This window comes from Phocoena phocoena, chromosome X (genome assembly GCF_963924675.1).
Source record: "Phocoena phocoena chromosome X, mPhoPho1.1, whole genome shotgun sequence".
Classification (NCBI taxonomy): Eukaryota; Metazoa; Chordata; class Mammalia; order Artiodactyla; family Phocoenidae; genus Phocoena; species Phocoena phocoena.
The window spans coordinates 885,845-913,710 of NC_089240.1; the positions used below are offsets into that span (position 1 = coordinate 885,845).

The 27,866-nt window shown below is 55.6% G+C and overlaps 1 protein-coding gene across 1 annotated transcript; it reads right to left on the reverse strand.

Moving 5' to 3' along the window:
- Nucleotides 1–620: 620 nt before the first annotated feature.
- Nucleotides 621–27,351, reverse strand: LOC136142635 (probable bifunctional dTTP/UTP pyrophosphatase/methyltransferase protein). Its single transcript, XM_065900919.1, has 13 exons — nt 27,259–27,351; nt 25,573–25,704; nt 24,428–24,475; nt 22,371–22,435; nt 21,562–21,623; nt 19,998–20,106; nt 17,722–18,109; nt 14,798–14,960; nt 11,178–11,365; nt 8,827–8,962; nt 7,887–8,030; nt 4,481–4,603; nt 621–823 (listed from the first exon to the last, which is right to left on the reverse strand). Exons 1-13 carry the CDS (start codon nt 27,349–27,351, stop codon nt 621–623), a joined length of 1,854 nt encoding a protein of 617 aa, XP_065756991.1.
- Nucleotides 27,352–27,866: the final 515 nt, after the last annotated feature.

Below are 27,866 nucleotides of genomic sequence, written 5' to 3' on the forward strand. Positions count from 1 at the left end.
GAATGTCAACACTCACAGGGGGCCTGTTTGAAAGGACCCCATCTGACATTCGGGGCATTTTTTTCTAACAATAATGGTGTACACGTAACAGACAACGTATACATTGCTACGCAGTCACCACTGTACTCGCCTAGTCATTAAGAGAAGAGACACTTAGCCTCACCCAGGTACCTGGAGGACGTTTGAAGTAAACAAGCATCTTGACCCCATAAACCTCCCACCGCGTGAGCTCCTGTACGCGGTTTCACCATGGACGGGGGCAGAGGTAGGTTCTGCCGCCCTGAAGGTAAGAGAAGGTGCACGCGGCCGGGAGGGCAGAGGACAAACGCACTGAAAATAGGAGTGAAACACTGGGAAGTAGGGTCTAGATGCGCCAAGATCTAGTTACCAGCTAAGAGGGAGCGAGGGAGATGCTGACATCACCTGGGGACCTGGCCTGGCCCGCGCATCCCTCGCCGGCCCCGGGGTCCCCCCCCCCGCCCGCGCATCCCACCACCCGGGCGCGTCACAGATGCGCGGAGACAGCCGTGCTTTCCGCCTCCTTTAATGTGTCCGGTGACACCTGCTCTCCAGGGACCTTTCACTCCCGGGTGCTGGGCCCGCCGGGTTCCCGGTGACCCTCAGGGCGCAGCTCGGGTGCCCAGGACCACGCACAGCAGGTCCCCCGCGCGCGCCACCCGCACGTCCCGGAAGCCGTGTCGCTGCAGAAGGCGCCGGTGCTCGTCGGCGCTCCGGGGCTGCCCGGCGCTCAGGGTCCGCAGCCGGGGGCTCCGCGACGCCCCCTCCTCCTCTGCCGCCGCTTCAGCCACCAGGAGGCCACCGCCTGGGGAGCCAGAGACAGAGAGAGACAGGGTGGCGGAAGAGTCTCAGGACCCAGGCTGCGGGTGCCCCGGGCTCCCCACTGAAGGGATTCGCTGCAGGAAGACATGGACGGCAGGGATTCTGAATGTAGGGACACAGCTGCAGCCTCCCTGATGCCATAATGAACTGCATCGGGACTTCCCTGGCAGCAGTGTCCCTGGCGGACCTGCGTGGCACAGGGATGGCACCGGCCACGAGGGTGCCAGGAGCACGATTTTTTTTTTCTGACATTTAATTGGTTCAGCGAGATTATCTTTTTTTTTTTTTGAATTACACTTGATTTGCAACGTTGTGTTAGTTTTAGGTGTACAGGCAAGTGATTCCGTTATACATGTATGTATATAAATATATACTCTTTCTATTCTCTTCAATTATAGGTTATTCCAACATACTGGAGCAGAGTTCCCTGTGCCGTACAGTAGGTCCTTGTTGGTTCTCTATTTCATATAGAGTGGTGTTTATATGCGGAGCTGCACTGTTGGTGGGAACAACCTACATGAGAGCCTTGAGAAGCAGAAAGTATGCATGTGTGTGTGTGTACACACACCTGTATCTGTCCAGCTCTCTGTGTATGTATTTTCAGAAGTGCTTGTGAAGAAGGGGGAACCAAGCCGGGAGAAGATAAGCCTTGGGACAGAAAGCAGAGGGGCAGGAGGTAGCTCACGCTTGCTTCTTCCTTTTGTTTGGGTTACCGGGGGAGACCCCGAGAAAAGACACAAAGCAGGTGGCGGCACACGAGCCCCAGCTCTGCTTGCCGGTGACGGTAACTGGGAGAATTTTGGTGCAAAATCTCATTTGGGTTCTAGGCATTTAAGTAAACATGAAGTTAACAAAACTGGGATCATAGCTCCACACTATTAGGTATAAAATCAGCTGCAAGGATGTATGGTACAGCACAGGGGAGAGAGTCCATATTTTATAATAACGATAAATGGAGTGTAACCTTTAACCATGGTGAATTACTATACTGTACACCTGTAACTTATATAACATTGTACAGCAGCTATACTTCAATAAAAAGAATTGGGATCGGGCTTCCCTGGTGGCGCAGTGGATGAGAGTCCGCCTGCCGACACAGGGGACGCGGGTTCGTGCCCCGGTCTGGGAAGATCTCACATGCTGCAGGGCGGCTGGGCCCGTGAGCCATGGCCGCTGAGCCTGCGCGTCCGGAGCCTGAGCTCCGCGGCAGGAGAGGCCACGACAGTGAGAGGCCCGCGTACCGCAAAAAAAAAAAAAAAAAAAAGGGATCATATGGTGTGCTCATTCTGTCAGTTTTTATGTTTTTCAGACTCATGGATACACGGGTTTATTAACTCAGCGGCTCCAAAAGCCCTATATTGAGGGGTTTTTTTTTTTTTTTTTGGCCTTGCCGTGCAGCTGGCAGGATCTTAGTTCCCTGACCAGCGGTTGAACCCGCGCCCTCGGCACTGAAAGCGCAGACTCCTAACCACTGGACCGCCAGGGAATTCCCAGGAGGTCACGCTCAATCCTTATCTGTGACCCCCACGGTCCCCAGGGTGCAGGCAACCTTTGCAATCCCAGCTACGGGGGTGGAGGGAAGCCCTGGTTCCCCGTGCCTGCCAATTTCTGAGCTCTAAGGATTTCCTCCACTGCCAATTTCACGCTGACAGCTTGGTATGAGCTGGCTGGCAGGAGTGCTGAACATTTAACAAGCGGTTCTAGCCAGCAGGTCTAAGCTGCAACACACCCATGCCCACGCCCCCACCCCCGCCCCCCAAAACCCTTCGCAGTATAAAGGCAACTTGGAACTGACTGTCCCCAGGTTCAGTGCCTGTCTCTGAGGCGGGTGAGAATCCAGCTCTCAAATCTCCCGGCCCTTCCTCGCCCCCGGGGGCACCCCCGTTTTGTGATTCCTTCCTTCTCAACTGTGTTCCATCCATTATGTGGGGACTCTGTTCTCGGGCTGGGGCACAGCAGGGAGCAAACAGGAACCGGCCCTCCTGGGGCCACGTTCTTGGGCAGGGTACCCCGAATGTCCGTGTGATGCCCCTGTGGCCACACGAAAACCTGCATCTCACGGGCTGCGTGGGTGTCCTGGGGCGGCCGGAACAAACTACTTAAAACCACAGACCTCCATCCTCCCCCAGTCCTGGAGACCAGACGTCTGAGGTCAAGGTGTCCCAGGGCCGCGCTCCCTCCAGAGGCTCCAGGGGAGGGTCCTTCCCGCCTCTTCCAGCTTCTGGGGGCGCCAGGCGTCCCTGGGCTTGTGGCCATGTCCCTCCCGTCTCTGCCTCTGTCTTGCTGGGGCTTCTCCTCTGTGTCTGTGTCTCTGCTCTTCTGTCTCTTGGAAGGACCCTGTCATTGGATTTAGGGCCACCCTCATCCAGGAAGACCTCACGTCAGACCCTTCACTTCATCACATCAGCAAAGACCCTGCTTCCAAATAATATTCTAGGTGGACGTGAATTTGGGGGGGGACCCTCTTCATCGTGCTACAGGGACCAACAAGAATGCCTTAACTACACTGTCGTTTGGGGGACTAAAACTGGCTCGTTTAAAAAATTTACTTAGCCTTCCACGCTTTTATTAATATTTTCCTAGGCATGTCCCTGGCGGTCCAGTGGTTAGGACTCCACGCTTCCAATGCAGGGGGTGTGGGTTTGATCCCTGGATGGGGAGCTAGGATCCCACGTGCCTCATGACGCAGCCAAAAATATAAAGTTAAATAAAATATAAGAGGGGATGTATGTATACATACAACTGATTCACTTTGCTGTACAGAAGAAACTCACACAACATTGTACAGCAACTATACTCTAAAAAAAGAATAAATAAATCTAACTAAAAAAAAAAAAAAGAAACAGCCCTTTGGGTACCCCAGATGGAGGTGCTCATCACAGCTTGCAGGGCTCAGACCCCAGGGGAGGGGCTGCAGTCGTACTGAACCGTACGGGTCCTGGGAACAGGTCACGGCTATAGGAGACGGGGCCCCAGGACGGCTGCCACGTGGTGACTTCCTGCAGACATCGCCTGATGGACTCGACCCTTGCTCTGGCTTTTGTCCCAAATAAAAGATCGGGAATGGGGGTCGTTTTCCTGAGAGGTGGAGAACAGGAGGAGCATTTGGGTGTTGAAGATGACCCCGGATTGTGGAATATTTTGTTTCATAACCACACAGAAGAGGCAGTGGAGGTGCCCCGGGAGGCGCCGGGGTCGCAGGACGTGGAAAGAGAGCTCGTCTTGCACCGCTGGACGTGGGGACCCAGGGAGGGGCCCGGGTGGCTTGGTGCCCTCGACTCCACGAGCCCGATGACCCAGGTTGGCCCCGAGCGCCGTGGGGAGAGGCTGGGTACCACAGAGCAGCCTGGAAAATCATCATCGGAGGAGGGAGACCCTGAGTCCGGCGGGGCCCGGGGAGGGACACGGCTAGGGTGGGGGGGGGGCGTCCACAAGCCCAAGCCCCAGACGCTGGCGCCATAAAGTTCCGAAACGCATCACTGACACCCGAGAATCAGGTACGTCCTCAGGGAGCCGGTAAACTGAGCACCAGACGGCGGGCTGGAGGACGGGGAGCTTCCTCTATAAAATGTACGCTTTTTTTAAAAATTGGAAACTGTCTTTATGTGTTAAAAAAGGCAAGTACATGATGTGGTCTCACCTGGTTTGCAGCTGCTTGAGATCCGGCTCAGTAGCTTGTGGAGTTTGTCATCCGGCCAGTCCTGCAGAATTCTGGAAAGGACGTACAGATCTGCTTCCGGGAGGCTGTCTTTGAAAATGTCACCTGGTTTAAAAACAAATGGCATTGAACCGTTAGGGCCACAGGAACTGGTCCTGCACCCGACGGAAAGGAGTTGCACCACGTTCTACAAGGGATGAAACCAAAAGAGACGCTGCCTGCGGTGGGGAGATCTGTGTTCTCCAAGGAAGAGACGTTCAAGGGCTGACCTGGGGACAGGCCCTCTAGAAATAGGGTCTTTGCAGATGAAATGAAGGGAAGGGTCTGAGATGAGGTCCTCCTGGATGAGGGTGGCCCTACATCCAATGACAGGGTCCTTCTAAGACACAGAAGAGGAGAGACACAGACACAGAGGAGAAGCCCCGTGAAGACGGAGGCAGAGACGGGAACGAGGCAGCCACAAGCCCAGGGACGCCTGGAGCCCCCAGAAGCTGGAAGAGGCGGGAAGGACCCTTCCCTGGAGCCTCTGGAGGGAGCGCGGCCCTGGGACACCTCGACCTCAGAGGTCTGGTCTCCAGAACTGAAGGAGGATGGATTCGGGTCATGTTAGGCCCCCAGTTTGGGGTCATTTGTCCCTGCATCTACCAAATGTGTATCTGTAACTGTGGACACAGACACCTTTGCTATTTGTTACTCCTAAGCCTGCCTCGTTCCACAAAGGGTTAGATGTAGCTCACATTTACACACACAAAACAAAACAAGAAAGAAAACACTTCGAATTGGCATGAAGGGAGAGTCAACACGGGGGTGCAGACAAGTCTACACCGGGTGGCCCCAGACAGCTACACAGAGATGGGCAACATGCACTTCTTTTTCTTTTGCTCTCGTGGTTCTCTTTCCTATACATGGTGAATCAGTAGCACAGCTTCCATCGTGCTGCTCCTAGATTTGAAGCTTTGAGGTGTGTCTCTGTCAGCTCAGGCAGAAGCAACAAAGTCCCACCGACAGGGGCTTCAACAACGCACGTTGATTTCTCATGGTCTGGAGGTTGGACATCTGAGATCAAGGTGTTGGCAGGGTCAGTTCCTGCGGAGGACACTCTGCTTGGCTTGTAGGTAGTGGCCTACTCGCTGTGTCCTCACAGTGGGCAGAGATAGATGATAGATACATCATACATACATAGAAAGAACAGATAAATGGTAGGTAAATGGATGGACGGAAAGATAGATGATAAATAATAGAGAGAGAGGTAAATAGATGATAGATAAATGATTGATATAAAGACAGAGGTAGACAAATGATTGATAGATCGATAAATATTGAATAGATAGATAATAGATAAATGATAGATACACAGATGATACATAGATTGATAATATATATGATGGATGGAGAGACAGATATAGACGTGATAGATAAATAGATGATAAATAATAGAATAGATACGATGGATGGATACATGCATGATATAGACAGATAATAGATATTAGATAGATAAATAGGATAGGACATAAATGATAGGTGGATGGATGCATAGATGGTAAATAATAGATGACAGATATATAGATAAGTGATAGGTGAGTGATATAAAGACAGGTAGATAAAAGATAGATAAGACGGATGGATAGATAGCTACATTGATAGTTACATAGATGATAGATGAATAAATGGACGAATGGATGGATAGATAGCTAGATGGTAGATATAATGCACGGACAGATAGATGACAGATGGATGGATAGATAGATATGGATGGACAGATAGATACACCGATAGGTGAATAAGTGGATGGATGGATAGATGATAGATAAACGATACACAGGTAGATAGATGATGGACGGACAGATAGACAAATGATACATACATAGATAATAGTTGGATGGATAGACGGATAAATAGATATGGATGGACAGATAGATACACTGATAAATGACTAAGTGGATGGATGGATAGATGATAAACGATACACAGATAGATGATGGATGGATAGATGACAGATAAATGATACATACATAGATAGATGATAGATGGATAGATATGGATAGATACACTGATAGACAAATAAGTGGATGGATGGATAGATGATAAAGAGATAGATAAACCATACATACAAAGATAGAGGATGGATGGATAGATGATAGACAAACGGTACATACATAGATAGATAGACGATGGATAAATGATAGATACATAGATAGATGTTCCTGGTGCCCCTTCTAAGGACGCAGTCTTGCTGGATTAGGACTCCACCCTTGTGACCTCCTTCACCTTAATTACCTTCAGATAAGAGTCACACTGGGGGTGGGGCTTTAACATAGGCACTTGGGGACACAATTCAGTCCACAGCAGGGTGACAGCAGGGTGACTGGCTCTTTTTTTTTTAAGTAGGAAAGTATCAGGTGGTCGTGGGGCACAGGCCTGTCTAGCACATCCACCCTCAGGCCGGGCCGCAGTGTGGATGAGTCACCAGATGTCAAGAGTTTCCTTTCAATCCGGTCCCGCCAGGAAGTCCTTCCTCACATCCACCCCAAGGCCCTCCTGCTGTAGCCCCCGTGTCACTTCCCTGTGAGGCCTGGGTCGCTGGTCGACATCTGCAGACGCCGATCTTGCCCGTGCCCATCCCCACCTGCCCTCCCGCCCGGCTACTCCCCTCGCTGAGAACTTCAAACTCCTGTTCTCAGGGTTTGCAGATGTGCCCCTGTGTGCAGATGTGCAAACACGCACCAAGATACACGCACACACACAGACACATACGCATATACAAACACATCGACACACAGATACATACATGTATAGAGACACACAGACACACAGAGACACTGAGACACACACAGACACACAGATACACCAGTATATATGCACACACAGACACAGAAACATGGATATAAGACACATACAGACACACAGAGACACTGAGACACACACAGACACACAGATACACCAGTATATATGCACACACAGACACAGAAACATGGATATAAGACACATACAGACACACAGAGAATACACACAGATACACAGATGCACAGATACAAACATTCAGACACAGGGACGTGGATACATACACAGACACACAAAGACAGAGCTACACACAGACACATGGATACATACATATACATGTACACAGACACAGAAACACACAGAAATGTGCATATATACACATACATACCCACAGACCCAGATACATACCCACAGACACAGAAACACACAAACAGAAATGTACACTCAGACATACAGACAGAAACACAGAGAAAGATGGATACACACACAGACACAGACACACGTATACCGACACATACAGACACACACACACACACACCCGCTCTGCATACGAGATAAATAAGGTCACCCAAATGCTGACACCTGGTGGACACGAAACCACGCTAACCTGGCACAAAGCGGATCCGCTCTGTCTGTCGTCCGCCACGCTGAAAGCCCCCAGACAGCTCAGTGACCTCTGGGAGGTCAAACACCGTCACGTGCAGACGCGGGTACTCCTGGGCGAGCTCGCAGGCCAGGATGCCCGTGCAGCCTGCGAGAAGCAAAGGCAGACTCTGGACCCTCCTGGCATGTGTGAAACCCTTGGAGTGTCTCCAGAGTTCAGCTCTGGCAAAACCAAAATGATGCTCTCAGATGCGGCCTGAGGCTTGTGCCCTGAAATGAGGTCAGCCAGTGGGGAGATCACTGGTGTCTCAAAGTCAGGGCCTCGTGGTCGGGTGCTGGCCCAGAGCAGGTGAGTGGGGTGGGCACAGACTCGTGGGGAATCCTGGCAGCAAAGCTCTAGGGAGTCGTACTCTTCCCTGCCCCTTTCTGCTGCGGGAATGCAGACGCAATGGCTGGTGCCACAGCAGCCACTCTGGACCACCAGGAGGACAGGTGTGCAGAGGGTGGGGAAATGCAAGCTGGCAGCTCAGGAGCCCTCCTGGACACCAATCCCACTACACCCCTTGGACAGGGCAACTACTCCTCCTCCATCCACTGTCCTGGGGAAAGGATTGGTTGGGATGGGGTGGAGGGTGTGTGTGGCATAATTAGACCTGACGCAATGGCAGCAGACGGGCTCCACAGCCCCTCCCCTACTTGGCAGCCACCAGGAAGGGTCCCATAACCTCTACGGGGGTCCTGGGCCATCCCCGGGACCTCCTAGCACTTGGGAATATCAGCCCAAGCCCCCGCACCCACCCTGGATATATTTAGGTCCTCAGATGGTTTGTAGAGATAAACCCATTCTGCAAGTCTCATTAGCAGGTAAGGTGCCCTAGATTTAATACGAAAGAAGAAAAGCACGTAGCCCTCTGCACCCGACTCCTGTGGGGGGGTGAGTGTACCTCCCAGGTCGCAGGCAGAGGCGAATCGGGACAGGTCGAAGGCCGTGGCCACGTGGTGGGCGGTCAGTTTGCTGAGGCTGTGCTTGGCCCTCATGAACTGCAGCGTCAGCTCCCTGCTCTGGTGGTGGAAGCAGGTCTGAGGAGACCCACCCGGAGCGCAGGCCGTCCTGCACCCGGTATGAGGTTCCACCCGGCATCCGTGTGGGTGGGGAGCTCCGCAGGGATCATGGAGAGGGGTCTGGGGTAGAGGAGGGTGGGAGGGGTCTGGGGTAGAGGAGGGTGGGAGGGGTCCGGGATAGAGCAGGATGGGAGGGGTCCGGGGTAGAGCAGGGTGGGAGGGGCCTGGGTAGAGGAGGGTGGGAGGGGTCCGGGGTAGAGCAGGGTGGGAGGGGTCCGGGGTAGAGCAGGGTGGGAGGGGCCTGGGTAGAGCAGGGTGGGAGGGGTCTGGGTAGAGGAGGGTGGGAGGGGTCCGGGGTAGAGCAGGGTGGGAGGGGTCCGGGGGTAGAGCAGGGTGGGAGGGGCCTGGGTAGAGCAGGGTGGGAGGGGTCTGGGTAGAGCAGGGTGGGAGGGGCCTGGGGTAGAGGAGGGCGGGGAGGGTCCGGGGTAGAGCAGGGTGGGAGGGGCCTAGGTAGAGCAGGGTGGGAGGGGTCCGGGGTAGAGGAGGGTGGGAGGGGTCTGGGTAGAGGAGGGCGGGGATGGCTCCGGGGTAGAGGAGGGCGGGGATGGCTCCGGGGTAGAGGAGGGCGGGGATGGGTCCGGGGTAGAGCAGGGTGGGAGGGGCCTAGGTAGAGCAGGGTGGGAGGGGTCCGGGGTAGAGGAGGGTGGGAGGGGTCTGGGTAGAGGAGGGTGGGAGGGGCCTGGGGTAGAGGAGGGCGGGAGGGGTCCGGGGTAGAGGAGGGTGGGAGGGGCCTGGGGTAGAGGAGGGCGGGGATGGCTCCGGGGTAGAGGAGGGCGGGGATGGCTCCGGGGTAGAGGAGGGCGGGGATGGGTCCGGTGTACAGCAGGGTGGGAGGGGTCCGGGGTAGAGCAGGGTGGGAGGGGTCCGGGGTAGAGCAGGGTGGGAGGGGCCTAGGTAGAGCAGGGTGGGAGGGGTCCGGGGTAGAGGAGGGTGGGAGGGGCCTGGGGTAGAGGAGGGTGGGAGGGGTCCGGGGTAGAGGAGGGTGGGAGGGGCCTGGGGTAGAGGAGGGCGGGGATGGCTCCGGGGTAGAGGAGGGCGGGGATGGCTCCGGGGTAGAGGAGGGCGGGGATGGCTCCGGGGTAGAGCAGGGTGGGAGGGGCCTGGGTAGAGCAGGGTGGGAGGGGCCTGGGTAGAGCAGGGTGGGAGGGGGCACTGGGTCTGAACTGTGTCCACCTAGGCGGTGAGGCTGGAGCGTTGCCAGGAGGGCCTCTCCACTGCACCCTGACACAGCGCACTCTCTGGGTCTGATTTCCAGTTTGCAGGGGATCTCCTCCTGGGAGACTGCCGACTCCCCACTCGGGTCTCACTGGACCAAACCAGGAGGACTTAGGGGGTAACGACCCCCTGCCCCCTCAGCTGTCACCTCACTGAGGATGATCTGATCTGATCGTTTACAGAGACCAGGGCTCCCTGCCCAGCTCCCCGGTGGGGTCCATGTGTGCTCGGGCCCCACCCGGGTGGGAGGGAATGAGTCCCTGGGGCAGAGAAGGAGGCCAGCGCGCAGGGGACCCGCCCTGGGCCTGACACTCTTAGGGCTCCTGAGGGTGGTCAGGAGGCGAGGGATGGGCAGGGAGTCAGCTGAAATCCCAAGGGGCGGGGGGTGCAGACCGGGGCCCGAGGGGGCCGGACTCGTTGCCTGAGGCCACGATGGTGCTGCTGCCATTTCACCCAGATTTCGGGCCTGGGGACCTCAGCATCTCCCAGGACACTGTCCTCTACGACCCCTCGAGGCCCTCCAAGACCACCCAAGATCTTCCAAGACCCTCCAAGACCCTCTGAGACCCCCCGAGACCACCCACGACCCTCAGATTATCACCCAAGTCCCTCCAAGACCCTCTGAGACCCCTTCCCTCCCACACAACGGTGAACAGGGGTCGGGGGTGCCAGGGGGCGGGGGAAGGGCCGGGAAGCCCTTTGCACACCCTGCGCTGAGCTAAGAACCAGGAGTCTGTGCAACGCAACTCCACGTAGGAAACACGGTGCCTTGATTCAAGGCAGCCCCTTGCTAGAAAAGCCCTCTTTTCAGGAGCTGTGACCAGCCAGCCGCACCCTCCCCGCCACGGCGGCCTCCCGCAGGGATTCCCACATCGGCCAGAATCTGAGATGTTTCCATGGCCACTGGTCCTTTCGCAGCACAGACGGGGCGTGAAAAGGAACACGGGGGTTCCAGTACCTGGGACAGGCGTTCCTCCTCCATCGCCCCCAGAGCCCCGCGGGTCTGGTCTGCCCCCTCCCGCACGGCCAGGCCCAGGCGTGTGAAGATGCCCCAGACGTGGGCGTCATTGTACTCGGCCAGGCCCTGGAGAGAGTGTTCGCCGTCTGACACTAGGTGCAGGGTCGCCACCTCCGTGTTGCCGTAACCTGAAAGGACGGGGCGTTGTGTGACGGCTCAGCTGACCGCGGGGTGAGCCACCACCCAGCGTCATCAGGATGTCTATCTGACTAAGTGCCAAGCGCACGGACGCCCAGAGGCGGCCCAGAGAACGACGCAAGGGTGTTGCTCTTCCTCGAGCAACACACACAATAGTTGTGGCGCACGGGCTTAGCTGCTCCGCGGCATGTGGGATCCTCCCGGACCAGGGCTCGAACCCGTGTCCCCTGCATCGGCAGACGGATTCTTAACCACTGCGCCACCAGGGAAGCCCCATTTGGCCCTTTACATGTTGTCTTTGTTTGTTTGTTTTGGAAACTGAATTTTTACTGTTGCTTAATTTTCTTTTTTTCCTTTTTGTGGCGGCACCGCACGGCAGGCAGGATCTTAGTTAGCGGTGGAACCTGGGCCCCCTGCAGTGGAAGCGTGGAGCCTTAACCACTGAACCGCCAGCGAAGTCCTCACACGTTTTTTTTTTAAAGACTATTGTCTTTAATTATATAAATATATATTTTTAAAAACGTCTTATTTTTATTGGAGCACAGTTGGTGAGCGATGTCCTGTTGGTTTGAGGTGCACTCAGAGGGATTCAGTTGCGTGTAGACACGTATCTGTGCTTTTTCAAATTCTTTTCCCATTTAGGTTGTCACAGACGCTGAGCAGTGTTCCCTAATGACCGAGCGCTCTGAGTTCTGAGGCCTGGGGTCCTCTGAAGGGCAGCACCCACCCCGCCCGCCCCACCCCAGGCCCCGTGCAGAGGTACAGGAGCGGCTGGCAGGGCTCAGCTGAGGACCCTGCAGGGTGTCTGCCAGGTAGCAGGGACTGGAAGTCCAGACCTTGGACCCTTTCTCCACATTTGGTCATTATTTTCAGTTGAGGAGAGGGGCTTCCCTGGTGGCACAGAGGTTAAGAATCCGCCTGCCGATGCAGAGGACACGGGTCCGAGCCCTGGTCTGGGAAGATCCCACATGCCGCGGAGCAGCTAAGCCCGTGCGCCACAACTGCTGAGCCCACGTGCCACGATTACTGAGCCTGTGCTCTAGAGCCCGCAAGCCACAACTACTGAGCCCGTGAACCACAACTACTGAAGCCCGTGCGCCAAGAGCCTGTGCTCCACACCGAGAGAAGCCACCGCAATGAGAAGCCCGCACACCACAATGAAGAGTAGCCCCTGCTCGCCACAACTAGAGAAAGCCCGCACGCAGCAACGAAGACCCAATGCAGCCAAACGTAATAAATAAATATATATATATTTTTAAATGGAGGTGAACATTACTAAGATGCTCTGGCTGGGGGGATGTTCTGCATCCCGCGACCCAAATCTTTAGCGTGTACTTGTCCGCCTCTCGTATGAGGGGTGGCTCTGGGGGGCTTCTGCCAGCACCCTGCTTCCCTGCTCACCACAGAAGGGATGCTGTGTCTCCTGCTCTGGGGTCTTCTGAGCCCCTGCCTCTCTCCATCTGCTCAAGGACCATCCGTAGCACCCTCTGCTCTGAGAACACCCTCGAGAGCTCTGTGCACCCAGCAAACCCACACCGTCACCCTTCATCCGTCCATGTACCACATATGTCGTCTACTTCGTTTTATCTGTCTTTCTATCTACGTATCTACCTATCCATCTATTACCTATCAGTCACCTACATGTATCTCTCTCATCTAGTAATCATCGATCTTCAACATCACCTATTCATCCATCTACCATCCACCTATTCATTTACCATCTATCACCTGTGCACGTATACATGTATCTATATAGCGATCATTTATCTTTTTATCATCTCTCTATTCATCTACCATTTATCCATCCACCCATCTATTATCTATTCATCCATCCCTCCATCTATCATGTATTTTCTATCATCTATCTATCATTGATCTATGCCTCCATCATATCTATTCTATTATCTATCCAATCCATCATATCTATTCTATTATCTATCTATCATCTACCTGTTCATCCATCTACTTATCTATTTACATACCTAAGTATCCACCTATCAATCAAACTATCTATGTACCTATGCATCTATGACCTATCAATCATCTACATGTATCTCTCTCATCTATTAATCATCTGTCTTCACCATGTATCCATGTATCTATTTATTTACTTACCATCTAGCATTTGTGTATGTATCTATGTATGTATCTATATCTAGTATCTATCTTTTTATCATCTCTCTACTCATCTACCATTTATCCATCCACCCATCTATTATCTATTCATCCATCCCTCCATCTATCATGTATTTTCTATCATCTATCTATCTATCTTTCTATCATCTATCATCTATCATCTATAATTGATCTATGCCTCCATCATACCTATTCTATTATCTATCTATCTTTCTATCATCTACCTGTTCATCCATCTACTTATCTATTTACATACCTAAGTATCCACCTATCAATCAAACTATCTATGTACCTATGCATCTATGACCCATCAATCATCTACATGTATCTCTCTCATCTATTAATCATCTGTCTTCGTCATCATGTATCCATCTATGTATCTATTTACTTACTTACCATCTCGCATTTGTGTATCTATGTATGTATCTGTATCTAGTATCTATCTTTTTATCATCTGTCTATTCATCCATTATCTATCCATCCACCCATCTATTTATCTATCATTTGTCTATACACCCATCTATTATCTCTCATCTCTATTATCAATTTATATCTATTGATCTATCAATCTACTACCTATTTATCCACCCACCCATCCATCCATCATCTATTTACCTATCATCTATCCATCTACTTATCCTATTATCTATCCATCCATTTGTTTATCCATCCACCTGTTCTCTATTTATGGATCACCTATCAACCTAGCTATCTTTCTATCCTCTACCTCTTCATCCATCTATCTGCTTATCTATCTACATATCCATGCACCCACCTATCAACCAAACAATCTATCTAGCCGTCATTTATCCACCCACCCATCTATTACCTATTTGTCCATTCACCCATCCACGTATCATCTGTTTATCTATCATCTAGCTATCCATCCACGTACCTATCTATCATCCCTATTATCAATCGATATCTATCTATCCATCCATCCACCTCATCTGTCTGCCTATCTAAACAAATAAGTAAGAATAAACTGGTATCTATGCTGTGCACACATACAAACCCTATGGGCTGTTTCTCTCGAGAACCGTGGCTGATATAGGCCCTCTGAGCCCATAAAGAAGCCTGTCTCCTAACACACCACACACGCACGCACACACGCATGCGCGCGCGTTTCCTCCTTCCACCCATCCTCTGCTGACCCTCTGGGGCATTCTTGGGGCACAGGGATGACGCATGGTCTGTCCTCCCTGCCTCGGCTCAGAAGCCACTGTCACCTGGTGACTTGGTCTCGCAGGCACAGTTGCTGGAAAGACACCCAGGAAGCCCCTCACCTCTGTGCGTCTTCTCCAGTAAACCCAGGGCCGCGCACACATCCAGCAGCTGCTCAGTCCTGCCCGCGCAGGTGCTGAGTTTGCGGGCGACATCCACGGCCTGCAGGGGGCCTTGGTCTTTTAACACATCAAACAGTTTGAGCTTGCAAGCCGTGAACAGGACCTGTCCGTGAAGAACAGTTACAGTTAGACGTACAACGTGACTTATCAGTTGCTCTTTATTCCCAGGGACTCCAAAGAGGGACGGCAGGATGGTCAAAAACATCGAGCTCATCAAGGGAAACTTCTGCAGAGGCGAGTGGGTTTAGGCTCCAGGTTGTACAAGGTTTGCTCCAGGTAAGACCAAGTCGACGAACACCAAGCAGAGAAACTGTCCAAGCGGAGAAAGACCAAAGCGCTGCTGTCAGGGGCTGTGTGGTGTCCCCCCAAGGTTCCTACGTCGACGCCCCAAGTCCCAGGACCTCAGGATGACACCATGTGGAGACGGGGCCTCTGCGCAGGACACAGACGCTCCACGCTGCTCAGGACACACCCTCACGTGACACCGTAAACCTCCCTGGAACTCTCACCTCGTCGTAACGCAGACACCTCCAGGGACGAGTAAAGGGGCACTTCGGGAAAGGGCTCTCCCTGAGCTGCGTCCAGAACTACCATGACTGATCTGGGGCGGGGGGTGGGTGACACCTGCTCCAAGACCCCCAGCAGACCCCAGCTTGGTCGGCATGGTCAGCCATTGGGAGACCTTTGTAAGGAGACGCGTGTCACACGAGGGTGGATGGACAGATGGGGAGGTATGTAGATAGGTGACAGATACGGACAGGTGATAGATAGGTAAATGGGTGGATGGAGGGATAGACAGGTAGGCAGGTGATAATAATAGACATGTAGATGATATATACAGATAGACAGAGATGATAAATAAATGGGTGGATATATAGATAGGAATAATAATAGACACAGACGATAGACAGACAGACGTGACAGATAAGCAGGTGGATAGACAGATGATAGATAAATAGATAAACAGAGACAGACAGACAAATGGTAGGAAAATGGATGATGAACAATGGAGAGAAGACGGATGATAACAACAGCTACAGAGAGACAATAAATATAAATTATACACAGATAAGTAGAGGGATGGATAGACAGATGATGGTTATATAGATAGATAACCATAGGTATGCACACATCGATGATGTAGATAGATAAATACAGATAACAGATAGATACAGATAGGTAAATGATAGCTAGATTATTGGTGGATACAGAGAAGATGGATAATGATATATATATATAATGATACGTATAGATAGATATAGATGGACACAGATGATACACAGCTGGATAGATGATTGATACATTGGTGGAGAGATAAATGATAGGTAGGGAGACGGATGTATGAATGGATGGACAGAAGGCAGACAGATGATAGTAACAATAGATATAGGTAAACGATAGACATACATAGACGACGGACATAGATTATACCTAGATCAGAGGACGGATGGACAGATGACAGGTACGCTGACAGACGATAATGACAGTATATATAGATTGATGATATAGATGACAGACAGATGAAATGGACAGACGGATGGATGGATGGATGCTAGAGCGACAGACCGTGCAAGCACAGCACAACTCCACCGAGCGCCAGCCTGACGGGCTGCAGCAGCGCTGTCTGCGCCAGCATCTCCAGGTGGATCAGAGAATCTGACCTACAACGCAGCATAACCACCTCCGTCCTAGGCACACAGGTCCCCTCTCCTGAGGAGGAGGTGACAGGAAGGTGGCCGGGGTGGAGGGGGGGAAGGTCAGGCCCCCGGTCCTTCCCCAGCCAATGTCCTGTCTCTCCACGAGCCACTGAGGCTACCCCTGAGGGGCCCCAGCGCGAGCAAGGCCGCCCCCTGCTCCAACCCCCAGGAGCCCAGAGCTGCAGGAGAGGGCCTGGTGGGGAAGGGGGAGGGCCGGGCCACGTGTCACAGCTGGGTGGGTGCACAAGTGCGTCCACAGGAGCCAGGGAGATGGTGGACGCCAGCTGGCTGGGACGCTGCCCAACCCACTTCCCATCGGGCCCCGGGCCTGGGGCTTCCCTGAAGCACCTGCTCGTGGGCACAGGGCAACCTGTGGTCAAAGGTACCTGGTGGTTCCAGGAAGCATCGAGCTGGCCCAGCACTGCCCCCTCCCCTGCCCAGGACACCCTCTGGCTGGGACGGCTGCCCGAGATCCAGAGGCCACAGGACGACGAGGACACACACACTGACCTGGTCTGCCCTGCAGGCAGCTGGTGTCCTGGGGGCCACAATCCACCTGCTGCCCAGCCAGCAGGGCTGCAGGGTCCCAGAGGCGGCCGCACGGCCGGCATTCCAGCCCCACCTCCCTGGGCTGGGGACATAATGTGGCCCCCCGCTGGGGTCACGTGAGGCCTGCTTACCTTCAAACACCCGCACAGACCCCGCCCTGCCCCCTCCAGGCACAGACCACAGTTATGGGCTCAACGGTGGCCCCAAAAGGATATGTGCATGCCCTGACCCCCAAAATATGGGAATGAGGCCTTATGTGGAAACAGGGTCTCTGCAGAGGTGATGCAGTGAAGGGTCTGAGATGAGTTCCTCCTGGAGGAGGGTGGCCCTACATCCAATGACAGGGTCCTTCTAAGACACAGAAGAGGAGAGACACAGACACAGAGGAGAAGCCCCGGGAAGACAGAGGCAGAGACGGGAGGGAGGTGGCCACGAGCCCAGGGATGCCTGGAGCCCCCAGAAGCTGGAAGAGGCGAGAAGGACCCTCCCCGGGACCCTCTGGAGGGAGCACAGCCCCGGGACACCTTGAGCTGTGGTCCCCGGGATGGGGGAGGATGGATGCCTGCGGTTTTGGGCTCCCCTGTGTTGGGGTCATGTGGTCATGAATCACACAGGTACCTTGGATGCTTTGAAGCCGTCCATCAGCTCCAGGAGGCCTGTGGGGAACGGGGGCCGGCTCTCCGCCCCGTTAAGGGCTGCATCCAGCGTGCGCGGAGCCTGTGACCGGTCTCCGTCCACCTGCTCGCCACCACGGCCGCCCTTGGCGCTCTGACCTGGGTCTGAGCCACCTGCCTCCGAGTCACTCAGGTTCTCGAAGGTGTCGACGGTGGGGATGGAGTCGTGCCTGACGCGCCGCAGGTCCTCGGGGCGGGGCGGGTAGTACAGCCGTGCCAGCTCCTTGCAGAAGTGGTTCAGGGGGAAGCCCACGACATTGAGGAAGTCCCCGTGCACGTACTCCACCAGCATCCCGCCCAGCGCCTGGATCCCGTAGCCGCCAGCCTTGTCCCTGGGGCGGGGAACCACAGCGGGGAGGGAAGGAGGGTAGAGAAGATGGCAGCGACGTTGACCTTCCTGGGGTCAGCAGACCTGCAGCCAGGACCCCTGCAGGGGAACCCGCCAACCTTGGACCCGGGTGGCTGTGCACTGGGGCATCCAGGCCCAGATCCCAAGTGACCCCTCGGTCCCGCCCCTGGGGCGTGACGAGGGGCACCTGGTGGCCACTCAGGAAGCTGCCCCCCACCCCAGGCCTGGCGCATGGCCACCAGCAGGCTCTCTGAGGGGAGGGGGATTGCTGTCAAGGACCCAGGCCCCTGGCCGTACTCTCCTGCCACCTGCATCCCCGTCCCTCGGATGTCCATTCATGTGGGTCCTCGGCCCAGGGCTTCCCCAGACGCCACTGCTGAGACCTCCTTACGGGGGAAGAGGGGCCCGTGAAGCCCCTCCCTCCGCCCTGACTCCCCCGCCTCTCCCGCTGTGCCAGACACGGCTCCATAAAGCGACAGCGGCAGTGATCTGGGCCGCCCCCCCCGGCAGTGAACCCACCCCCATGGTCCTCACGCCTGCGCTCACCCCCCAACCCTCGCCCGGGCCCTCTCCTGGGGGAAAGGGGACGGGGGAGCTGGCACGCCCTCTGGTTCAGCCCCTTGGTCCCGCTGCAGCTGCAGCGGGAACGGCCTGACCCTGCCTCTCGTTTTGGTGTGTTGTCCTGATCAGACACCCCGATACCCAGCAGCTCCGCTCTTGACAGCCGTCACCACCCAGAGCCTGGCGCCCTGCGGAATCCTAACCCACAACGCGATGGTGTCAGGAGGTGGGACCTCGGGGAGGTGATGAGGTCATGAGGGTGCAGCCCCCGTGGATGGGATTAGTGTCCTTCTAAAAGAGACCCCAGGGGGCTCCCTGGCCCCTTCCTCCAGGCGAGGACACAGCGAGGAGTCACCATCTATGAACCAGGAAGCAGCCTCACCAGACGCTAAATCTGGCCTCGCCAGGATCTCAGACCTCCAGCCTCCAGGACGGTGAGAAATAAGTCTCTCGTTTACAAGCTCCCTGCCTGTAGCGCTTTCTTAGGACCCCAAGCAGACTAGGATGCCCCAGATCTGAGGCTCCTGTGAGGGCTCATCATCACAGAAGATGGTGAGAACGGGGCCGGGCGCACAGCACACCCCTCACTACCCTGCAGTGGGGGCTGCCACGCCCGCCAGAAGGACAAGGCGGTCGGGGAGTTCCTTTGCTGGGGCTGCTTCCACAAGATCAATACCCCTGGGAGACTCTTCTCCCCTGCCTTTACCTTGAACAGGCCTGAGACCGGCTTTAACCAGCAGAACACATGCTCGGACCCTCGGTCTCAGGAGCCCAGGGCTTCTGCGCTCACCTCCCCACGGCTGTCAGTGCCCGGCCCCTCGCGAGCACCCGGAGTGAGCCGCTTCCTGAAGATACATGGGGAGGCTGGTCCCCGGGGCACCGTCAGACCCGTGGCGAGGCCAGCAGCCACCAGCTGGCACCGAGCCCAGCCCCGGCGGGGGTGGGGAGCGAAGCCAGCGAGGCTGCAGAACGAGCTGAGCCTCCGTGACCTTGAGAAGACTACTGCCCGGACCCGGCGCGCTTTGGGGCGGCCAGTGACATCGGGGTCATGGTGACCTCTGCCCTCCAGGGACCGGCCCCGGCTGCCCCACCATCATGGGAGCGGGCGTGGCGCCCTGGGAGGGCCGGCTGTGCTGTAGGAGCATCCACGGGACGGGGACCCCCAAGAAGGCATCCTTCCAGCACCGTCCAGGCACCGGGGCACCGGGCTCGTCAGGAGCCCTGGCCCCCAACACAGGCTGAGCCACGCGCCCAGTGTGTCCGCCGCCCACAGCGGGGACTCGGCACCGCAGCTCCCAACAGAGACTCACATGGGCTCTCCGCTGTTGATGTACTCCCACAGCAGCTCCTCTGACAGCTCTGAGAACTTCACCGTGGTCTCCTCGTAGAACTCCGAGACCTCCGTGTCCAGCCGGCCGTCTGCAAGGAAGGACCCCGCAGTGAGGGTACGTGGCCGGCGCCAGGCCCCCGCGTCCCCAGGTTCTAGCCGCTGCCTTTGGGGGGAGTGGGCCTGAGCTTTGCGTAGAATTCACACACAGTCGTTAACGGTTCCTTTTAGACAAGGGAGAAGAGAAAGAATAAAACAGAAAAGAGGGCAACAGAATTGGCGAAAGCAGGAGAAAAAGCTGCAGCCTGCAGAGCCGGATGACACGGGCCTCTGGTTTCTGTGCTGAGTCGTGGAGTAGAGTTACCACAGGTCTACACGAGGCTTTCGGCTGTGGGGCTGGAAAGGCCGCAGGCACACAGTACGGCGGCTATGCATGGCGGCCACTTGTGAGGGCTCTCCACACCAGCCGTCCTGGCGTGAACGGTGCCCCCAAACGTCACACCCTCTGAAAACCTCAGAACAGGACCTTATTAGGAAACAGGGTCTCTGCAGATGTGATGGAACAAAGGGTCTGAGATGAGGTCCTCCTGGAGGAGGGTGGCCCTATACCCAATGACAGGGTCCTTCTAAGAGACAGAAGAGGAGGGACACAGGCACAGAGGAGAAGCCCCGTGAAGACAGAGGCAGAGATGGGAGGGAGGTGGCCACGAGTCCAGGGATGCCTGGAGCCCCAGAAGCTGGAAGAGGCAAGAAGCACCCTCCCCTGGAGCCTCTGGAGGGAGCGCGGCCCTGGGACACCTTGACCTCAGACGTCTGGTGTCCAGGATGGGGGAGGATGGATGCCTATGGTCTCAAGCCCCAGGGAAAGGAACCACACTGTCCAGCAAGTGCTTTCTCCCCAAAGAGCACAGGTTAAAGTCCAGGACAGACCAAGAAGGTAAGAGTAACCCAATCACTAATTATCAGACAGGTGCGCGGTCACCCACCTGTGGGATGTGCTCGGGGAGCCCAAGAGCTCAAAGTCAGCCTCAGGGTCCTTCCTGGACCTGAAATATCTTTTAAGCAGCTTTAAAAAATTGTGCATTAAAAAAAAAAAAAGCCCATCGGGACCTCCCCGGCGGCCCAGTGGTTAGGACTCTGCGCTTCCACTGCAGGGGGTACGGGTTTGATCCCGGTCGGAGAACTAAGACCCCACAAGCCACATGGCTCGGCCAAAACACACACAGAAAAAACCCTCGCCAACAGGGGCCAAACTCCTCCACCTTCCAGACCAAAAACCTCAAAGAAAGCATCTGGGCCGGTCGCATTGGACGGGCTTTTATGACGGCCCCCGCCCCCCAGCACGGTCTCCATCGGGCGCTCAGGGTGCACCCCAGGATTTCCGCATGGGACCCTGACGTTCCCAGGCAGGACGAGAAGGCGGGGTCACGGGGAGCAAAGACAGAGCCGCCCCCGTGGACCCGGGTCCCCGAGGACCCCAGGCTCCCTTCACGACGCCCGACTCTGGGGGGGCGGGGGGGGGACGGGGACGGAGGTGGCCGTGGTACCTTTGCTGCAGCAGTGGACGATGGCCACGCCCGTGAACACACTGTGCTCCTTCCCGTTCAGCCTGCAAGACACGACGGGGCCCAGCAGGCGACCGTGTGGGGTGTCCGAGACAGCGCCATCCCTGCCACCACCGGGCGCGAGCCCCTGGTCCACCCGCCGGCCCTGGCCATGCGGCCTCCGGGGAAACCTTCCCGCAGCAAGCGCGCAGGTCCAGGCAAGAGGGCGCTCGGTGCCCTCGGAGTGGGGGCTGGGGGATGGCCGGGCCATCTCCCGGGATGCGAGGACGGAGCACCTGGGCCCCGACAGGAGTCTCCGGCCATGCCAGGAGGACCCGGGTCCTGGCAGCTCTCAGCGGCTCTTTCTCGGGTCCCTTCGCTCTCTTGGGCGCAGACACGCGGGGGTGCTGAGCCAGGAAGAGACCCTGAAGGTGGGCGGTGGTGTGGCTCCCCACTCCCGCCCGGGGGCAGGGTTCCGGGACGCTGAGAGGGACAGGGCCTGCTTCCCATGGCGGGAGCTCGGGGGCACTGGGCTCCTGGGGCGACAAGGCCCGGGGAGTCAGGATGAGGAAAGTGAGGAGGGGCAGACACGGGGCTCCCGGACAAGCCCGTTAGGGCGAAGCCAGCGCAGCGGACGTTGGAGGGCACCGGCCCATCCTCGGACCTGGACCTGGAGGGGCTGCCGGTGGGAGACGGGGGAGGTGATGCACGGACACCCACAGCCCACCCCGAGGAAGCCCGGCCCCTCCACCGGGCCCAGGCTCTGTCGGATGCAGGGCTACTTCCCCGTAGGACGGCCAAGGCCCACCCACCTTGACAGCATGCGGTAGGCGTCCTGCTTGTCCACAGGCTTCTCCAGGATCATCGCTCCCACCGCCTGCAAGAGAAACGGGAGGGAAAGCGTCATTTTCCGCTCCCTGGGCTGGTCTGTGCAAGCGGCACCGTCCACTGTTTAGATTCACATTTTTAATTTTTTTAAAGCAGGAGAGATGTGTATAGCATGAATTTCACCATTTTGAACTAAAGTGTGTGGTACATTTCCAGGGTTGGGCGAGGACCGCTGTTGAGTTCCAGAACTTTTTCATCATCTGGAACACTCGATCCCCATGAGCTGTCACTCCCCACCTCCCTCCCCAGCCCCTGACACCCCAACCCGCTCTCTGTCTCTGTGGATTTGCCTGTTCTGGACGTTTCCTGTCAATGGAATCACACACTGTGTGTCCTTCTGTGTCCGCTTCTCTCACTCAACATCCTGTGTTCAAGGTCCATCCACGCTGTAGCCTGTGTCACAGCTTCACTCCTTTTCACGGCTGAGTCATATTCTAGTGGGTGGATGGACCCCATCCGTCCATCAGAGGGGGGGATATCTGGGTTGTTCACACCTTTTGGCTGTTGCGAATAATGCTATGAACATTCACGTACAAATATTTGTCTGAACACCTATTTTCAATTCTTTGGGGCATATACCTAAGCGTAGATGTCTTAGCTGGGGCTGCCCGAGAGCAGTACAGACGGGGCAGCTTAAACGCAGACATTATTTCTCCCAGTCCTGGAGGCTGGAAACTGAGATCCAGGTGGCGGCAGGGCTGGTCCCTCCTGAGGCCTCTCTCCTGGGCGTGTAGACGGCAGTCTCCTCCCTGTGTCCTCAAAGGGTCGTCCCTCTGTGTGTGTCTGTGTCCTGATCCCCCCTTCTTATAAGGACCCCAGTCCTGTGGGATCAGAACCCACCCTAGTGACCTCATTTTACCTTCATCCCCTCGTTAAAGACTCTATCTCCAAATACAGTCATGTTCTGAGGTCCTGGGCACTAGGACTTCAATATAGGAATCGGGTTGGGGGACACAATTCAGCCCATAACACAACTGCTGGGTCACGTAGTAATTCTTCGATTAACATTTTGAAGAAACTGCACCGTTCACTCTTTTACTTCCATGCAGCCTTAACCATGAACCAGAAACGATGTCTGATTGTCACCTGCACACAGGTAGGTCTCATCCACCTGGGCTGCAGAGAAACAAATGCCACGCTGAGGGCAAGGCAGACCCTGGGATCACCCCATCTGGCATTTTCCGACCCTGGACTCTTTACAGCTGATTTACAATATTGTGTAAGTTTCAGGTATACAGCAAAGTGGTTCAGTTATACGTATACATATATATATATATATGTACATATATGTATTTCAGATCCGTTTCCATTACAGGTTATTACAAGATATTGAATAGAGTTCCCTGTTCCACACAGTAACTCCAGACTCTTTCAAACAGGTGGTCCCTCGCCTGGAGACCATGATGGTACCCTAGCAATGAGGCCCAGCATCCCTGGGAGATGCCTGCCATCAGGCCAGCGAGGGTCTCAGACAGAGGGCTGTCACCAGCATGGCAGAGCTACCGTACCGATCACTGTGACCTCCCACCAAAAAGTCCAACCCTCAGTGGCCAAAACCCCTATCTTAGCGAGAACCGTTTCCCTCCAAAACATATGCCGAGGTCCTGATGCCCGGCCCTGTGAACAGGACATTATTTGGTAATAGGGTCTTTAGAGATGTAAGAAAATTTAAGATGAGGTCGTACTGCAGTAGGTGGGCCCTAATCCATGATGACTGGTGTCCTTATAAGAAGAAGGAAACTGGGACACAGAGGAGAAGGCATGTGAAGACGGAGGCAGAGATGGGAGGGATGCAGCCACAAGCCCAGGGATGCCCGGGATTTCAGGCAAATCACCAGAAGCCGGGGGAGGGGAGAGAGAGAGAGAGAGGCCTGGGACGGATCCTCCCTTAGGTCTTCCAGAAAGCACCAGCCTTGCCGAGGCCTTGATTTCGGTTCCCAAGGACGTGCCCGCCACACGGAGAGCCAGAAAGCAGACTCACCACGATGGTGTCTGCTCCGATGACAACGTCAGGGGCCCGCAGGTCCTTCTGCAAGAAATCCAGACTCAGCTTTAGAAAGGACACGTTTTCATGCCATGACGCACGTGACACAGCATCGCTGCTTACTTGCGAATCCAGTCTCACTTTGGAAAGCAAGATTTCAGTGTCCTCGACACACCAAGCAAGGAAGACGTGACCCCAAGACACTCATTGGAAACCTGCACACAACCTTCTGCTCCGGCTGCACTTAAATTCTAACCTTGCCACGGCCGGAAATCAGTCCATCAATGTTCATTTATTTGTACCAGTACTTCTTACAGCATTAACTTGAATATATGGGTCATATATGTTAACTGCCATTAGGTATTATTATAACACATAGTAACAGGTAAGCTACTTTAATTCTGTAACATAAATGATACTGTTACATTAATTACAAGAGTATATTATATAATAACACACAGCAATAGATAAGCTACATTAATTCCATATCATAAATGATACTGTTACATTAATTACAAGAGTATATTATATAATAAGACCTAATAATAGATAAGATACATTTATTCTATAGTTAATTCTATATCGTAAGTCATACTGTTATGTTAATTGCAATGATATATTATACAGCAACACTCATAGTAATGCAGAGGCTGTATTGTTTCTATATCATAAATGACGTTGTTATACTAAATACCATAGTATATTATATAGTAACAGTAATAGATAAGCTAGGTTATTTCTGTACCATAAATGACGCTGTTATATTAAATATCATAATATATTATATAGCAACACTTAGTAAGAGATAAACTACATTAATTCTATATCATAAATGATGCTATTATATTAGTTACAATAGCATATGACGTCGTAACACCTAGTAATAGATCAGGTAGATCAATTCTTTATCATAAATGATACTACGATATGAACTGCAATAGTATGTCACATCCTAGCAAAGTAAGAGGTAAGCTACGTTCTACAAATGATACTATCACATAAATTACAGCAGTGTTCAACACGAGGACCCTCAGCCGTAGAGACGCGAGACTGACTGCACTTATCTATAACATGTATGTTTAAAACCTGAAGATGCCCTCCTAGCCGGAGACCCAGGAAGAAGCAGAAGCAGGAGCCCTCGCCTGGTGCATCCTGCCGGCCACCTCCAGGGCCTTCTGCTTGGCCGTTTCCACCGCGTATGCGTACGGAGTAGCGAATGAGGCCTTATGCAGCTTCTCCTTGAACCTGGAAGGGACCACCTCGAACCTGAGGCCCTGAAACAGGACAGAAGGGGTCGGGAGGGTTTATGGGAGGAACGTGAGGATGCTGACGGATGTGCAGGCTCTGCAGGAACTGGCCTTTCCCCACGCAGCCCACCTTCCCTGACTATCTGGTCTAGGCATCGGATGCTGACCCAGCGCCAGCCCCCGGCCGCAGGGGGTGCGGGACTTGCAGAGGACCCGGGGGCGCTGGCGGGAAGACCTCTGCACACGCAGAGGCCAGCAGGGCTGTATCGATTGCGATGCTGGGGCCTGCAGCCCCGAGGGGTCAAAGGGCTCCCAGAGAGTCCCAAAGGCTTTGCCTCCACAGAGGTCAAACTGCTGAAATGACACCGCCTGCAGGAAATGCCACAAAAATGCCACTAATTAGGGCTGCGCGAGGGTGAATATGGTTGCTTTAACTTGGTCCCCTAACACCTGTGACCAGGCAGCCCCTGTGGAAGGCAGGTCATGGACACAGCGACATCCAGAGTGGGATGGGGACAGGATTGCGGGTCTTCCCCACAGAGGATAAAACTCCCATCCCCATGGGGAACCCCGCGGAGCACCCAGCTGGCTCTTACCTTCCCTGCATCCCAGCACTCTCCCCTCCATCACGGACCTCCCGCACCCCCAGGTCCCCCTGGACCACACTGTGAGCCCCCCTTGGCTCTGTACTACCCCAGCCGGCACCCCTCACTCTGCACCTACCGCCCCTCTCCCCGCCCATGTCCTGCCAGGGCCCCCTCCACTCCCCTCTCCCCTACCCTCCCACGCCACACAGCACAGCACCCGCCCGTCCTCCTCCTGGAGGTACAGGCAGCACCCCTTACTCGGCACCTAACCCTACCCCTACCCCAGCCCACTCTGCCCCCCAGGCAGGGCCTCCCCATCAAGACCAAGCCTCCGCTGGAGCCTCTGTCCGCTCCCTCCCTCCCTCCTCCCTCCCTCCCTCCCTCCCGGCTCCTGGACAGACTCGGCTCAGGCCCACAGACCTGGCCTTGGCCTGAAGCCCCACAGACCCCGCCCGGCAGGGCACCAGGTCTCCAGGCCCTGGCTGGAAGACGCTGGCCCCCAGATCAGGTAGACTCTTCCTTCCCCCCGGCCCACAGGCCTGGACCACGGTCACTAGGGTCCTGCCCCCTGGTTCCCTCAAGGCCCCAGCCTTGCAGAGACCGCAGACCCCCAGTCACTAGGCCCCGGCCCTGCAGACTCTGGACCTCAGACCCTGTCATGAGGCCCCATCATGAAGCCCCGGCCTGCACACACCCCCACACACTAGGCCCCCCCAGTCACTAGGCCCCGGCCCTGCAGATCAACCGACCCTCGTGCCCCCGCCCCCCACTAAGCCCAGGTCACTAGGACCCTCGGTCACTCGTCTCCAGCCACTAGACCCTGCCCCCCCCATCACTGGACACTCCCAGTTACTAGGCCCCGGCCCTGCAGACACCACCCCGCCCCCAGCTAAGTCCTGGTCACTAGGCCCCTGGTGACTAGGCCCGGGTCACTAGGCCCGCCCCAGACCCCGGCCCTGCAGACCCCGGCCCAGGCCAGGCCCAGGCCGCTCACCGCGTTGCTGAGGATCTCCTGGCGGCGCGGGGAGGCGCTGGCCAACACCACGCGCTTGTGCTGCAGCTTCCCGATCACCGGGCACAGCACCATGGTGCCGCCGCGACCCGACCCTAGCTCGACTCCGCGCCTGGAACCGCACGCCCCAGGCCGCGCGCCCAGCGACGCGCGCCTACCACCGCGGCCCGGGCCCCGCCCCGGCTCCGCCCCAACCAAGCCCCGCCCCGGCCACTGGAGCTCCGCCCAGGCCTCACCACCACCACCACCACCACCACCACCACCACCCCGCCACGAAGCCCCACCCAGGGCCCGCCCCCCCTCGGAGGAAGCGCATCCGGACCTCTTCCTTGCCGGCCCCGAACGAAGCCCCGCCCCACCCACGAAGCCCCGCCCCCACGCTCGCCCCGTCCGCGTCCTGCAGCCGGCGACGCGAGCTGGGCGCGGGCTGGGGGCCTGGGGCGAGGGCGGTCTCCAGGTCCTCAGAACCCGGAGACCAAGGGGCACCTTGGGAGCACTAAGAGGGCGATGGGGGAAAAAAAAGGAGTGTCCGTGCGAATCGGTGGAGGCGTCCCCGCGGGTGCTGTGGGGGACGGAGATGAGGGGTCCCC